Source organism: Lepidochelys kempii, chromosome 1 (genome assembly GCF_965140265.1).
Source record: "Lepidochelys kempii isolate rLepKem1 chromosome 1, rLepKem1.hap2, whole genome shotgun sequence".
Classification (NCBI taxonomy): domain Eukaryota; kingdom Metazoa; phylum Chordata; order Testudines; family Cheloniidae; genus Lepidochelys; species Lepidochelys kempii.
Window position 1 is genome coordinate 101,595,361 of NC_133256.1, and position 16,876 is coordinate 101,612,236.

The 16,876-nt window shown below is 43.8% G+C and overlaps 1 protein-coding gene across 6 annotated transcripts; it reads left to right on the plus strand.

Moving 5' to 3' along the window:
- Positions 1 to 2,886: 2,886 nt before the first annotated feature.
- TEX30 (testis expressed 30) lies at positions 2,887 to 13,650 on the plus strand. 6 transcript variants are annotated; one of them, XM_073349003.1, is made up of 5 exons: positions 2,887 to 2,991; positions 6,152 to 6,382; positions 9,253 to 9,304; positions 11,263 to 11,468; positions 13,079 to 13,650. In XM_073349003.1, the coding sequence occupies exons 1-5, from the start codon at positions 2,902 to 2,904 to the stop codon at positions 13,250 to 13,252; spliced, it is 753 nt and encodes a 250-aa protein (XP_073205104.1). In that variant the 5' UTR covers positions 2,887 to 2,901; the 3' UTR covers positions 13,253 to 13,650. The 6 variants fall into 6 exon arrangements, with proteins under 6 accessions (XP_073205104.1, XP_073205115.1, XP_073205112.1 ...); XM_073349011.1 differs by having other exon boundaries at positions 2,917 to 3,435; XM_073348994.1 differs by having other exon boundaries at positions 2,984 to 3,003.
- The last annotated feature ends 3,226 nt before the right edge of the window (positions 13,651 to 16,876 follow it).

Consider the following 16,876-nt stretch of genomic DNA (forward strand, 5'->3'; position numbering starts at 1 on the left):
CATGGGTTGTGCTTTGAGGTGATTCCAGGGAATGCTGTCCATGGTTCGACTTTTTTTAATTAGTTCTACTTCACAAATATGCACCAGCAGTGTGCACTTGTCCAGAATATTGTCAGCTGGAAGAAAAATACCTTCAAGAAGTTTTCATTCACCATTAAGCTTCAATTAAGGATCTTTTGCGTGGTGACAAATTCTCTTTAGTAATTGATTAAACTCTAGAGCTTGCTGGACAGTCAACAATTAACATCCTTGCAGTGTTTTACAGTGACAAAAATAAATCAATAAATACTATTCTATTAAAATCTTCTACTGTTCTTCACTGCAATGTGGGGGTCATTTCAATTTGTGTTCAAGATATATTGTGAGATGTAAACGTGGGAAAACTGTGTGAATCAACAGTGACTTCAGGATGTACATGCAATGCTTAGTAAAGAATTTGAAAGAAATATATCCACACTTGTTTCACATTTCATGTATTGCTCACCTTTTGTATGTAGCCATTGATCATGCAATCAAAACTGAGTTCCACAACATCAGTGAATTTGTGATACATTTTCCAATTAGATTTGAACGTGTTAACAGGCAAAGGCAAGCAACAACATGAACCCTTCAGGTTTGCATGTGCCCCCTTATGTGATGCCATCATGCTGGTTTTCCTTGCTCAGAGGCAGCAAAATTCATTCATGGGACAGTGAAAGACTTTGTCATTAAAGAGGAAGATGCAGTCATTTCAAAGAGGGCAATGAAATTACACCAGATGGTCAAAAATGATGGAAACCACTAAGTAATCTACTGCAGGTTATCTCTGGGGAATATCCCTGGGAATCATTTGCAAATGGAAACAAATGCATCCTGATACATCACACAGATACACTGCTTAAATACAATTTACAAGTTGCTGCTGATGTAGATAATACCTTAAAGGAAGTGGAATGCAAGTTAATGGGCTTCAAAAGGCAATTCCTTTAAACTGCAATGTATGCTGTGATCAGAATTTCTCATCAAAGCAAACTGAAGGCCACTTTATCTCACTATGTACATGATGGCCTCTGCACTGGGTGCTTTTTTTTGCCAGCAATGAAGTGTTTGATTCATTTGTCGAGGCTCAGATGTCACATAATTTTAACAACTACGAAAATATTTTCCCTTGTAAGGAAGAAGAGTTCAAGTACAATTTTGACTTGAAATGCCCTGTGGTGACAGCATAACAGCACTTGAATTCTGGAGAAGTGAAACCCAGTCATAGTCTGTTATGTTCAGTATGACATTATGTGCACTTGCAGTACCAGTAGTTTCAGTGTCTGTGGAAAGCTCATTCAATCTGTTTAGAAAAGTTCAAGACAAATGTTGCATGCGCTTCTCTGAAGACTAACTTTGGCAGCTTAATCTTTTGAACTACAAAAAGAACATAAGATCAGATGTGGAGAGCTTTTGAAATCTGCACTCACCTGCTGATTTTACCGATTAAATATGTATTCCCAAACCTGTAGCAAAAGGCCTAAGGGTTTTTTTTTTAAATTTTATTGCTTGAACCTCCAAGATGTGGGAACTGAAGACTTAAGGAGCAAAATCCAGTTATTTTGATTTTGAATTAGGCTGGTTACAAATGGACTAGGCAATGAATAGTAAAAAGAGTTATGATTTGTTGATTTAGGGTGTGTCAACGCTTGCGAGTGTACACAGCCACACGTGCATTCTTGTGCCATAACCCCACTACTGTCCATATCTGAAGCACGTTTCTAAAGGACAGTTTAGTGTGCAAATGCTGACATGTTTTGGGGTGTGGATATATACATGTCTCCACTGCGGCATGGCCCTGTACCTGTTCTACAGTGCTGTGTGGCTGGGGTGACGGGTTGTTTACCAAGTCTTGGGTATCAACAATTCTCCAGGCCATTCCCACAATGCATCGATCCCTTTAATGCCTGACCATTACCCAAAGGTATAAAGGTCCCTGAACCTGCTGCTTCACTTGCCAATGGTAATAGCAACCTGCGCTGAGTACTTCAGAACAGTTTTCTGCTGAAATCTATTGAAATCGTTGATGATGGTCCGAGAGCAGCCACCTGGTTTTCTGGAGCACACACAGGTGCTGATCAATGTGTGGTCAGAGTACACTATCCTCCCCAACAGGGGATTGGGGTGCAGGAGGGGGTGAGGGCTCTGGCTGGGGGTGTGGGCTCACGGCTGGGGCCAGGGATGAGGGCTTTGGGGTGCAAGAGGGGGCTGGGGCAGGGATTGGGGAGTGGGGGGGGGGAGTAAGGGCTCCATCTGGGGGTGCAGACTCTGGGGAGGGGCTCGGGATCAATGGTTTGGGGTGCAGGAGGGGGCTCCGGGCTGGGGACTGCGGGGTTCAGAGGGTGGGAGGTGGATCAGGTCTGGGGTAGGGCCATGGGAGGTGGTCAGGGGTGCAGGCTCCAGGCAGCGTTTACGGGAACCAGCTCCTGGAAATATGGCACGTCCCCTCTCTGGCTCCTAGGCGGAGGCAGGGCCAAGTGGTTCTCCATGCTACCCCCTCTGCAGGCACCGCCCCCACTGCTCCCATTGGCTGCATTTCCCAGCCAATGGGAGCTGCAGGGGCGGGGCTTGGGATGGGGGGGCAGAGTGTGGAGACCCCAGGCTGCCCCTACGCATAGGAGCGGGGCGGGGACACACACGCTGCTGCTTCCAGGAACCGGCAGCCCGGTCGGCAGCGGTGACTGGAGCCACCAGGCTCCCTTTTCGACGGGGCGTTCTGGTCGCAAGCCGGACACTTGGCAACCCTCGCGCGAGCGCCCACCGCACTCTGGGGAGCCGCCGTCCAAGGGCGGATAAAATGGGGGGATGCGCGCGCGGTGACCCGGCAGCGGTTCGTTTCCGTTGAGAGCGAACTACAACTCCCAGCCTGCCCCGCGCCCGCGCATGCTCCTTACAGCGATCGGCTGGCGAGGCTGGGCCGCTGCGGGGCCGGGGCTCGGCCCGTGCCGCGGGGGAGAAGGAGCCGGTTCGGCGGTAACCGCCGCGGTATACGGGGCAGTCGGGCGCGGAGTCCGGGGCGCGCCGAGCCGAGCCCGAGCCGAGCCAGCGCTGCGCCGGCGCGGAACCGACCCGCCCTGCGGCCAGCCCAGCCCGCGGCGGCCCGCTCACCCCTCCCGGGGCCAGAGCCGGGCCCAGAGCCGGGCCCGGGGGCGGCCGCGCGACCGGCGCAACTGCGGGGCGGGGCTGGATATTAACCATCCCCCGGCCAGTGGCTGTGGCAGAGCCGGGCTTCCCCGCTGGCAGCCGGTGCCTGGCACCTGCCCGTCCCTGCCCAGAGGGGGCTGCACGCCGCGGGGTGCTCGTGCGGCCCTAGGGGTGCAAGATAGAAAAGCCCGTTTTATGACAGAGATTTGTCCTGGTGTTTTCTGAAGGGCAAACGGCCCTGCCCCTCAGAGCCACATGGGTGATTATACAGAGGTGCGTTTTCCTTCCTCGCAGCAAGTCCATTTCCTGCACGCCGGGAGTTTTTACAGGCTGTAAAGCAGCGGAGTCTGCTAGCTTATTTTGCTTTTGCTGAAATAGCTCTTACTTTGTTTGGCTATTTGACGAGGTTGAAGTAAACTATTAGACGGGATAAATCCGAGCTGTAGAGTATCAGTTGGACTTTCAGATGCAGGTGGGATTTGGTGGTGGTGATCTTGCACTTCTTGTCATCTTTAAAGAGACTAAAAGGAAATTGTCAGATCAAATTTAGCTCAGAGTTCAGGTTTTATAAACAAACTTACAAAAAAATCAAAATAAATTATCCCTGGATCTAAATGAGAATTTAATGAGAGATTTTTGAATGAGAGAGAATTATTGAATGAATAAATATTCCCCTTTTGTATTTGAACCAAAAACATTGCAGTATTCTGCTGGTGCTCTGTTAAAATGGACAACTAGCTTTCACCTGCCTTTTTTTCCCCTTTCTGTTTCCATTTGCCAAAGAGGTTGCATATTTTTCTTTTTAGTGCAGACTTCACTATTGTGATTCATGGTTTTATTTTCACTGAGAGAGAAAGGATGGTCCAGTATTCAATCCACTTGGCACTAGCCTGGGAGTTAGGACCCTTGAGTTCAAGTCCTTGTTCTGCCACAGACTTCTTGCGTGACCTTGGGAAAATAATTTAGTCTTTTTTGTATGGAAATTGTACTTCCCTATATCACAGGGGTTTTGTAAATACATTCAAAAGATTGTGAGGTGCTAGATGCAATAGTAGTGGCTCCATATAAGTACCTAACCAATTAGTGCACTGTGCTTTATTTGGGGCTGTATCTTAAGTCCACCCGGAAATTGCAGATACTTGTATTTCACAGTGAGCTGCTACCAGTGCTTTGTGATCTGCACTGCCTGCTTTTGGAATTGACCTACACAGCTCTAAATGGCCTGCACTTTTTCTGCCTTGAGAGATCACCTCTCACCTTGTGCAATACTGCTGTAGTTGAGAACTGGAAGTTCTGGAGGTGGAGCTCCCTTGCCATACACAAAAGACGGGGCTACCAACATGCATTTTGTGTTGCAGTCATGCTTTTGATAGCCATGTCATGCATTCATACATCTTACTTGAAATGTCGTTTGTCCAGGTGAGCTGTGGGAAGGCTACAGGCATTTACCTGCAGCTCTGTATTTTGGTCACTCACTAGAGGTGCCTGTGGACAAGGCAGTTAGTTGCCTTCTTTCTTGCTGTACCTTCTATTTGAGCAAGGCCAAGAATGAGCAGCTAGAGGAGGAGGTGCAGCAACAGCACAAGGTGAGAGCCCAATACTGGTCCCTGGCTCCCCACCTCTACACCAGGCTCCCACCCAGCCACGGTATCCCTTGCCTCCTCATGAGTGTCAAGACTCTCGGCAGTCCCCAAACCCCCAGTATCCTTTCATTTTCCAGCAGTCCCAACACCCATCCACCTAACTTCCTACTTAAATTCCCCCACTGGTACCCAGCTATCCACTAGCCACCCCAAGTGAGCACTCCTCATCAGCCAGAACTGCCAGGTTTTGTTCAGCTCCATGCCTCACTTCCAGCGCTGCTCAGGGCAGTACTGAACATAAATTCATGATTCTGGTTTATGCAAATAATTTGCATATAATGTACAAATTAGCTTGTTAAATAATTTGCATAAAATGTCAAAGTAGGAGAATTAAACTTGGCAGCTGTGCAAAGAGAAGGAGCTACTGGCAGGGCATATTTCTTCAATTTTGAAATTCATTTGCCCCAGATTACTCCCCCAGTCCAAAATAGCTGAAATGTATGGATCTTCATGGGATGCTGCAAGATGTATCTTTTTACAAAGGCTTTTGGGGAAAGGAGACATTATTTGAAGGACCATATGTAGGGAAGAGTGGTGCATTTTTCCTCATTTCCCCTTTTCTATAATGTATAATAACTTATAGGTTTTTTCCTCTTTCATGTTTCATCGTTTTAAATAGCTGCCAGAGGCACCTAAAGCATATGATAGGTGCTTTCTTTGTGTTTCTTTGAAATTGAATACAATAAATATTTTATTTCATATAAGTGTTTTATGGCCCTCATCACCATAATATCTGAGTCTCTCAAACTTTAAAATTAAAGTTTAAACCTTTTTTACCTATTGTAGTTACATGTAATGCCTAAAATTAATATACTGAAAGAAGCCAGGTTCGTTTTTTTCCTCAGGTGACTTTGTTCATTTTAAAGCACTCTTTGTATAGTTATCTTTACTGTTTCACCTGCATGGATTCTGCAAATGGCTCCACACATGGGTGAGAGAAATTTTCTGGAAATAGGAAACTGTTATTGTTTTAAAAAAAAAATGAGAGAGTAGGCTGTTATGGTAGCTGACAACAATATATTTCTCTCTTTTTTTTATTTCAAATTGTACCTCACTACTCCCCTGTAAGTTATGGAAGCATTATTATCTTCGTTTTACAGCTGTCTCAGTTTCTCCAGAATGATTAATGATTTGTCCATGTCACCCAGGAAGTCTTTGACTGAAACAAGAATAGAAGAAACTAGATCTCTTGCCTGCTAGTACATTGCCTTAATAGCAAGACCATCCTTCATTCCTTTTGCATCAGAGCACAGAACAGTGTGATAACTGCAAATTATTTATGGCATGATATCCTGAATGTACAAACTGGAAATATTTCTTTCTTTCTTTTTTATTTTTATTTCTAGGTTAAAGTGAAAATACCTTTTGGAAATAAATACCTAGACGCTATCTTTTCTGTCCCAGACAAGATTTTAACACACGGAGTGATTCTTACTCATGGAGCTGGAGGAGATATGAATTTCTCTCATTTAGTTTCTTTGGTAGCCTATCTTGCATCCCGTGGACTTTTGTGCTTGAGATTTACCTGTAAAGGCCTTAACATTGCTTATAGGACTAAAGCATATAAAACAGTTGTGGTAAGAAAAGACCAGATTGCATTTTAAATTCTGGAAATTTTAGAGTCACAGCAAGACTCCAGGCTATTTGTTAGTTAATTTTTATTAAAATCCACCTAAGCTATCATATGCTTTTTGCATACTACATTTCCTGTCACTACTAAGTATTAAAATGCTTTTGTCATAGAGTTTAAGGTCAGGAGGGACCACCAGATCATCTAGTCTGACCTGTATCACAGATCTTCCAGCCACCTTGGCACCAAGCCCAACAGCCAGAATTAGGTCAAAGTATTACAGACTTTAGAAGACTAAATTATGGTGTGCCACAGGCCAAGAACAGGAGGGACCAGGTTACCACCAATGCAGAGAATTGCTCGGATCATCTGGGTATATCTGATCAAATCAAGTGACCCCATTCCATGCTGCAAAGGAAGATGAGTAACCCCTAGGTCCCCAGTCTGACCTGGGAGAAAATTCCTTCCAATCACCAAAAATGGTGATCAGTTAAAACCTGAGTATGTGAGCTAGACCCATCAGCAAGGCACCCGAGAGAGAATACTTTGTACCACCTCAGAGCATCTAGACACTCCATGTCCAGTGTCTTATCTTCAGCTGTGGAGGAAAAAAAGACAGAGTACCTAGGGGTGGAGAGGGAGCAAGAGAATTTCCTTCTTGACTCCCACTGGTGGCTGACTAAAGCCCTGAAGCATGAGATTTTAGGAACATAAGACATTAGAAGCAGAAGTGACCCCTAGGGCTGCTGAGACTAGCCCCTTGTCACCACAAGCAAAAGTCATAAATCTCTCTCATAAACTTATTCAGCTCTGTCTTAAAAACTAACGAATTTTTTCCCCCACACAACTTCTGTTGGGAGGCTGTTCCCAAACCTTGCCTCCTTTGATGGTTAAAAATCTAATTTCCAGCCTATGCTTACGGACAGGTGGTTTTTTTTGTTTTGCTTTTGTTGTTTTTTTTTTTTTACCATTTGCTCTTGTGCCAACATATTCTTTTAACTTAAATAGCTCTTTACCCTCCATGGTGTTTATCCCTCCAACCAATATATTTATAGAGAGCAATAATATTCCCTCTTAGCATTGTTTTGCTAGCTAAACAAGCCAAGCTCTTTTAGTTTCCTCCTCTTCTTGTGTAAGTAGTTTTTGTTGTATTTGACATCCTTCTACTATAATCATTCAAGACTAGATTGAGTGTTTAGGAAGATCCTCAAAGAATCTCTCAGTTATTTTTCAGCCCTGGGGAATGTGGGAGTGAGTAAAGCCCTTGAAAGGGTACAGGTTATTCCTGCCTTCCTGTTGCCCAGGCCAGCTATGCTAGCCAGAGAGTAGGAGTAGGAACGCCCGGTCAAAAAGGGACCTGGGCAGCTCTGGTCAGCACTGCTCACTGGGCTGTTAAAAGTCTGGTTGGGCTAAGGCAGGCGGTCCCTACCTGCCTGGGTTCTGCATGGCTCCCAGAAGCAGCCGGAATATCCGGCTTCTAGGTGGCCAGGGGGGCTCTGTGCATTGCCCCCGCCCTGAGCACCGGCTCCGCAGCTCCCATTGTCCGGGAACCGCACCTACAGCCAGGGGAAGCATGCAGAGCCCCCTGGCCCCTCCGCCTAGGAGCAGGACATGCTGGCCGCTTCCGGGAGCCACCTGAAGTAAGCACCATCTGGCTGGAACCCACATCCTGAACCCCCTCCCGAACCTGATCCCACTCCTGCACCCAAACTCCCTCCTGTAGCCTTTATGCCCTAACACAACCCAATCCCCAGCCCTGAGCCCCCTCCCACATTCTGAACCTCTTGTCCCCAGCCCGGAGCCCCCTCTTGCACCCCAAGCCCCTCATCCCCACCCCAGAGCCCGCACCCTCAGCTGGAGCCCTCCCACTCCCAACCCCCTATCCCAGCCTGGAGGCCACTCCTGCACCCTGACCCCCCTCATTTCTGGCCCCACTCCAGAGCCCTCACCTCCTGCACCCCAACCCTTACCCCAGCCCAGTAAAAGTGAGTGAGGGTGGGGGGAGAGCCAGCAATGGAGGGAGGGGGATGGAGTGAACAGTGGCGGTGCCTCGGAGAAGAAGTGGCAGGAGCAGGGCCTTGGGGAAGGGGCAGGGCAAGGGTATTCGGTTTTGTGTAATTAGAAAGTTGGCAACCCTAGGTAGGAGGTAGACCCAAAACTTTGTCCATACCTTGCAGCACCTGCTCTCCGGACACACTGTGTCAGACCCACACCCAAGATTCAGGTAGGCCTAGCAAGTGAGTCAGGGAGTCATACTCACCTCTTTGGCTGAATAAGACAAGAGCACAGTCCAGCCCTCTGAGGTTCCCTTCGCACTTTGATATCACAGTTGTTTCTATATGTTGTGTTTTAACTCTATTTTACTGAAATTAGATCTTGCTGATATTAATGCAGGCCTTCTGAGGAGCTTTGTGTTGAAGTTTCTTTAAAAATACACAATAATATTGTTTTTCTAACCAGATTGTTGGTTAGGAAATCGGAAATATGATATTGTATTGAAAGTTTATTTAGAGAACACTGGCAGGATACTTCTCAATTTTAAAAAATATTTTATTTATAATTCATAATCTTTTGGTAAATTTGAAATTGAAAAGTTCCCTCACTACATTGATCTTTTTACCTTACACAGTGGTGTATTATTGTAGGGTAGCTTGTGAGTATTGGGCTTATTAAATTGTTCTTGCTTTAAAAGTATTGCAGAAGTACTTGTTTGTGGGTATGAGAAAGTGAGGAGAAGAAACATTACATATAAATAAATAGACTGTCTTATTGGGGAAGTGTCCAATTTCAGATTCTTCAGCTACAACAATTTTTTATATCATGTATCTTAAAATGCTGTCTTTTAAACAAATGAAAAATGCTGTTTCATTTCCTTAGGAATATTTAAAGTCCTCCGGTGAATATAAACTTTCTGGTGTCTTTCTTGGAGGTAAGGGGGAGGGATGTATGTCTTTGTTTACAATCTTAACCCTAATGGTGGTTTTAAGAGTACATTGTATAATTATTCCATTCCTGAGGGGTGGGGAAAATTGTGAGTCCTCAGGACTGATGCAAAGGCCATGAACCCCATAGCTCCCGAGGCCTCTGTGCAGTTATGTCTTAATCTGTTACTTGACCCATTATTTGATACAGATATAACTGAGGGAGAATATGGATGGATATCTAGGGAGATTGAAATCAGATGATCAGTTATGATTTCCATCTACTTCCAATTAAGTACTTCATTGATAGTGTCCTTTAACTACCTGACACTCAATACTCGTAAATAACACATGTAATATACAGAACAGTAGTACTTAGCAATATTACTTTTACAATCTATTCTCAGCAATAATCTTACTTTTTCCAGTACTTTTTGTCTTTAGCTGTCAAACTCCAGACTATATATAGAAATAAACTAGCTTTTTCTTTATTAAAACTGTTTCCATATAAAGGTCTGTAGTTTCGAAAATCTATAATAAAGTAATAAGATCCAGTTCTAAAAGTTACCCTTTGTCACTTTATACGGTTTAATGTTTGTGTACATTTTATTTAGCCACATGAAACCCATATTAGATCCTGGATTTGCATGGAAAGGGCTATGACAAGCTGTCTCTAGTGATCTGTAACTTGACAGTATACACAACTCAAGTTTTATTTAATAAAATGTACACTGGATGGTAAACTGAATGTCATTTAAGTATTCACCCCATCTGTACATGTTCTGCTACTGCATGCAGTAGCAGAACAATAGAAAAGATGGATTTACTTACACACACACACATTATCAAAGGGGAAGGATTTCATACATGGTGTAGGCCAGTGGAATAGTACCTGCTTATACCCGTTCTAAATGTGCTTCCTTGTATAAAGGAAACCTAAAAACAAATTGGATATCAAATATACAAATGTCTTTAATATTGAGTAACTAAGAAAAATACACATATATATATATATATATGCACGGATAGTGAAAGTACTTGTGCCACTGGTATCTTAGCTCTTCTTGCTGTTGTTCAGTACTCAGACCTTTTTCTCCAGGTCGTCTTGTAGGTAACTGCGCCTGCCTAGGGGTTAGTAGGATTTACATGATTCCAGGATCTCCAGTTCTCCTCCCATTAAGCTAAAGGCAAAACCAAACCCCCTCTGACTCCAACAGCCCTCACAAACAATTTAATCCAGCCATCTACAGAACCTCAATTAAAAAACGTGATCCATCAGCTAACATGGCTTCTTTTGGGGGAGATACCTTGATGACCTCATGTTGTCACTCATAGAATTACCTCATACAGGTTTCATCATCTCAGTTTGTATCCATATGTTTAAGCTGGAGTTTAAAGTAGTAGAGCAGATACTTGAAATAGATCCACTGTGTATATCTTGGCCTGATTTGAAGTGTGGGTCACAGGAACTTTGTTTTTACTACTAACCGACTAAGGCAGCTTGGAAAGAATCAATACTATGTCCTTGTGGAACAAGAATATAGTAACCATTGTTCTATAGTATTTCAAGTGTCCTGAAATCTAGTTTTTCTGCATTCTTCATACATCCTACTTAAATATGAGTTATTGCCCACTTGTCGTTCTATCCTGCTCCCTTGCCCACTCCCCCAAAAAAGTATTCCATTTTCTGATTCCCTGTTGCTTTCTTTATCATGGATGTAAAATCATTAAGTGCCCCCAGTTCAATTATCTGACAGCGCCAAAATTCTGCATGGTGGTCTCCAATGACCTGGTGAACAAAAGTCCCTCAGTTGCCCCTTCATAGTCATTTTGTAGAGTATATGCCATATTAGTGTTACAACATACACTGAATTGGATAACTTTTAGGAATAGTGATTCTCAGTATGAATGTAAATGATGTGATAGTAAACATAATTTTTATTCTTTATGTTTAAATGGGAGATAGGTCGTTCGATGGGTTCACGAGCCGCTGTCTCTGTGGCACGTCAGATTAGCCAGGATGACAATGAGGATTTCATTCACGGTCTGATATGTTTATCTTATCCACTTCATCAACCAAAGCTTCAGTCCAAACTCCGGGATGAAGATTTATTTTTTATTAAGTGTCCTGTGCTGTTTGTCTCAGGATCAAAAGATGAGATGTGTGAAAAAGTGAGTTGAGTTATAAAGGGGAGGAAATAGGAAACTGTTCAAATGTGGTTAGCACTAGTATCCAAAGGTGATGGTGATAATTGACAGTCTTCTCCAACCACTGATGTGCTGCAAGAAGCTCCAGGCAGGGAACTCTACCTCCAAATTTAAAAAGTTGGGATGCTTTTTTGATGGATATCACACCTTCCCTGGATATTGCCAGGTCATCCCTACTACAGATAGCTTATCCTTGGGCCCAAAAATATCTCTGAACAGAATTTTGTTTGCCTTTTGAATGGACCAGATAGCACCAAATGGCAAGTATTACTTTAAAAAAAGGCCTTGGGGAGAATTTACCTGGGTGTTCTAAAGAAATCTTAGTTCCCCTCCCATTTCAGATTACACAAAGTGTATACTGTGCTGTACTATCAATAAAGTCAGTGTATTTTTCAGGACAAATAAAAATATTTCTGGCAAAGTTTGCTTGCTCAGTGGTGCTGTCTCTTCCTGTGGAGGAAGGGTTCTGCAAACCAAACTCCACAAAAGTATCCAAGTGCAAGGAACAGTCAGAAAGTAATGTTCAGCAAGGTCTGGAGTTTATCTTATCTACTTCATGGGGAAAAGGAGAGATATGTAAATCAGATTCGGGATGTATGTTACAGGAGCCTTACAAAATCCTGCTATGACTTAGGACTATGTGCACTTAACTCTCCAGGCCTAGGAAGTGTTTCTGGCATGTCATAACATTTTAACGAGTGGTTACAACAGAATAGCAAGCATATAGAGTGCTTGGAGTATACACTCTTACTGTGAAAATTCTTAGGTCTGTGAAGTAAGTCCATCTATCCTCTGAATAACCTTTGCATTGGGGAAAATCCTACAGCAGGGATCGGCAACCTGCGGCCTGCCAGGGTAAGCCCCCTGGCGGGCCGGGCCAATTTGTTTACTAGCCGTGTCCGCAGGTTCGGCCAATTGTGGCTCCCACTGGCCATGGTTCGCTGTTCCAGGCAAATGGGGGCCGCGGGAAGTGGTGCGGGACGAGGGATGTTCTGGCCTCTGCTTCCTGCAACCCCCATTGGCCTGGAATGGCGAACCATGGCCAGTGGGAGCCACGATCAGCCAAACCTGTGGACGCAGCAGGTAAACAAACCAGTCCAGCCCACTAGGGGGCTTACCCTGGCAGCCGTGTGCCAAAGGTTGCCGATCCCTGTCCTACAGAGTAGGAGCTAGTCCTAAAACTATTATACTGATATTCCATTATCTGCTGTGACCTATGAGACTGGACTTCACATGTCTGTGAAAGTTCCTCCATTTTGTTGTTGCTGTTTTGACCCACTGGCAGCAGGAATGGATGGCTTTCAGTGACTTATGGGAGAAGACTTCAGATAGATGTGTCCTTCTTTGTTTTCTGGACTTTCGTTTCATGTGAGTGACTAACATTGGGCAAAGTACTCTGAAGAGGTTATACTGTTGGATTACGATGTCATAATCTGTTTATCAATTCATTTAAATGCACTCAGAATTCTATTTGCATTTTCTGCTGCTGCTTGTTATGTTAGGATGGACAAAATGATGATTACGATCCACATGATTTCTGGCATATAATAATTTTTTCCTCTTGATTTTTATAGAAATTATTGGAAGGTGTGGCAAGCAAAATGAAGACCCCTAAAAAAATTCATTGGGTTGAAAAAGCAAACCATGGCATGACAGTGAAAGGACGAACAGCAGATGATGTTATGATGGAAATGAGCACACAGGTTTTTTCATGGATCAAAGAAATAATTGAACAGGAGTACAAATAATTTCCAACAGTTAAACATCAGTTACATTAACCTTCCTTAAATGTAAAGGGCTTGTTTGACTTGCCAAAGAGAGCATTAGAAAAGAGCTATTCCTACATGAGGCCTACATGATTCAGAACAGGTCATTCTGCAAATATTAAGTGTAAACATACATAAATATTTTTGAATCCAAAACCGCTATGCAATGTGAACAAGGTAGTAATACCATTTTTTAAAGGTGAAGATCACAAAACATGCAAAATATTAACGATGGGGCACTACTTTTCTATATTTCAGTTTTAGTGGTGTATCCATTTGTTGGTCTGTGTGACCAAACAATACCTTTTTATTTTTTTTTGTACTGTTTAGTTAGTGTGTTTTCAAAGATTACTGCAAAATAAACTAAATTTTCTACTGGAGCTGAAATTTTTAGTCTGATTTATTCCCAGCTGTATTGCAGACACTGTGGTTAATTTGCAAAGGCACTGTCATATTCAATCCCCCTTTCACTCACAACTTTTTGGGGAAAAATATCCATTTTGGGCCATAACTTTAAAGGTCAGTTTCTGCCCTGTCTTGCACCTTGTGTAGACCTTTACTCCTTTGGAAAGTGACTCTTCTGGTGCCATTCTGATTTGGTAGCATTTTGCACCCTCTTTGCACAGCCATAATTACACAAGGTGGAAAGCAGTAGAGAATCAGGTAATGTGTATATTTAGTTTCTGTGGGAAAGTGATTTTAAGCCCCCGCCCCCTGAAAGGTCTGATTGGTCACTTTGGGATTATTTGGTCAGGGGAAAAAATGTTTTTCTGCTTTAAAAGAGTTGTCAACAATTTTTGTGTGAAAATAGCTCAAACAGCTGAAATTCACTTCAAACATGACATTTATTTAGTCCTAATTACTTAGGACTAATTATTTTACAGCATAAAGCCTGGGGGAGACAGAGGAGAAATAGCAAAGCTATTGGATATCAAGTTTGTTTTAGTGTATGCATTATGTTTATAGAGGCATACAAAAATGTTTGGTTTTATGGATTTGCGAAGGGTGCAGTTAGTTTTTATTTTATGTATTTACTCTAGTAAATTCATAGTGCAGTTTAAAAAAATGTATTTTTCTTAGTTTCAGCTGTGCCAGTTCCCCTTTTTCTGGTGCATGTATACGCCATGGTTACTGCAGGATTTAGAATTAGAGTGTGATGTTGGACACTGCAGGCCCAGTTCATCCCTTGTGGAACTCCGCTGACTTCTATATTTTGATTGGGGCTTTGGGATGGCTTTATACTGGGAAAATATCTATAATAGGGCTTTTGCTAGTATACAAATAATCATAAAAAATCACACCCTGAACTGACACTACTATATTGGCAAGTTTCCAAAGTAGACGTGTCCTTAGATTATTGTGCTTAAATAGATGCAGCAAACTCATTTACAATGACAGCAGACAGACAGCTCAGTCCCTGACATACTCCTGGGGGAATTCTGCACCTCTCTTCATGTGCAGAGTTTTTGTCTTCAGCCAGTTTCTTTACTTCCCCACAGAAAAATTACTTTCTGATGGGGAAGCAAAGGGAAGCCACAGGAAGTATGTTTTGGCCAAGAGGTAAATCACTGTGCGGCAGGGGCCGGGACTGGGGAAGACCCGGCTATTGGCTCCTATTCTGCGTCAGGTTCAGCTTCTAATCCCAGCTGGGCTGGGGACGACATGACTTCGTCTTCCCCAGCACGGCATGTGGGGCTGGGTCAGACCCTCCCCCAAATTTCTCCCCGGGTGCAGGAAGCTCTGCAAGCACTTCCTCCTCACCTCTTTCCTTCTTCCCCTCCCCCACACTTCCTGCCCCCATTGCTCCGCAGCTGCATGGGAAGGGATCACTGTACAGGGAGCTGATTTCCCCCATCTGCCCAACCCCCATGCATCCAGACCCCCTCATTCCCAGACCCTCCTGCTGAGCATCACCGCCTATGGCCCAATGAGCCCCACTCTCCCTGTACCTGACCACCCACACCCAGAAGCCAATCCGCTGAGCCCCGACCAGCTACACCTGGATCTGCACCCCACTAAGCCCCCTCACACTCAGACCCCCCCACTGAGTTCTATCCCCTCACAACCAAACCTGCCCTTGCTGAGCCCCAACCACCTTCTCTGGGACCCTCCTGCAGTGTCCCATTACCATTGCATCCAGAACCTCCTAACAAGCCCCAGTGCATCCGGATTCCCTCCTCACACACACCCAGATTCCCCCATGGAGACACCTGCACCTGGATTGCCTCACACAGAACTCGCTTAACACACACCTGGATCTCCCCACCCCAAACCCCTATACTGCGATCCTGCCTTGCTGAGCATGCCTACCCACATCTGGTGCACCTGGTATGGAGGGGTAGGGCCCTGGGGAAGGCCCAGTCCTTGTGCTGTTTCAGGGCTGGGTGCAGCCTCACCACTTGGTGCAGCCAGTCACATTTATTTGACAAAAATTGCAGAATTTTAAAATGTGCACAGAATTTTTAACTTTTTTTGGCTTAGAATGCCCTCAGGAATACTGGCAAAATGAGTATCATGAGTATATAATGAAACAGTTCCTTTTCACAGCCACTTACGATGTCCAGACTTGAAAGCAGCAAAACCAGTTAGCCTGATATTTCTCATTTTTGTCCATGTTTCTGCAGAAGTGTAATGCCCAGTAAGGCTTAAGTGTTGTTGGGACAACAGGAACACAACACAACTTGTTTGTTATCCATATGAAAGACTTGTTTTTGAACAGCTGCGATAGTGAAGGGGAAACTTGAAAGAGAACAATGATTTAAAAATACTTATGATGTTAAGCCAGCTAATCAACTTGCTTGATGAGAGTTGGCACTATTAAATTACATTGCAGCTAACGCTGTATTATTAGTGCTGGATTTGAGAGGCCACTACTACCAAAATATTTGTGAAATCATTTTTTCACTTCATGATAATCCATTGGAAGGCTGAAAATTTAAATGTTTGCATGCAGATATTGTTTTCTCCAGTTTCTTATTGTAGGATTGCTCATGAGTACTGGGCTACTGGCATTCATTTTATTCAGCAGAAAATACAGCATTGGAAGCACTTTAAACAGGCCTAGTTGACTTGACTTTAGAGTCCATTCCTAGCCATACAGACTCTGAATTCATTAGCTATAATATGAAGACAATAAGACAAACCTCATTTTGGTTGGGAAACATTCTATTTTTAGAGTTTGGAGAATTTAAACCTAATTTACTATCATAATTGGGTCTGATCCTGCTGTCCCTTCACATACAGTGCTTCCACTGATATCAGTGTGCAAATTAGTGACTGGTTTAAACAAGTCCATTAGTTTCAGGAGATACAGGTAATTTCTTAAAACGATGGACCCTATTCATGAAAAATGATCAGATTTATTTGACTTTAGTAGCAACTGCTACATTGCCTGATACGGTAACTCCTCACTTAACATCTACCGGTTAATGTCATTTCGTTGTTACATCACTGACATAGGCACCCACTCTGTGGGTGCTCTGGGGCTGGAGCACCCACGGATAAAAATTAGTGGGTGCTGTACACCCTCTGGCAGCCAAGCTCCCCACCTCCTCCTCCCCTGAGCGCGCTGCATCCCTGCTCCTCCGTCTACCTCCCAGTGTTTGC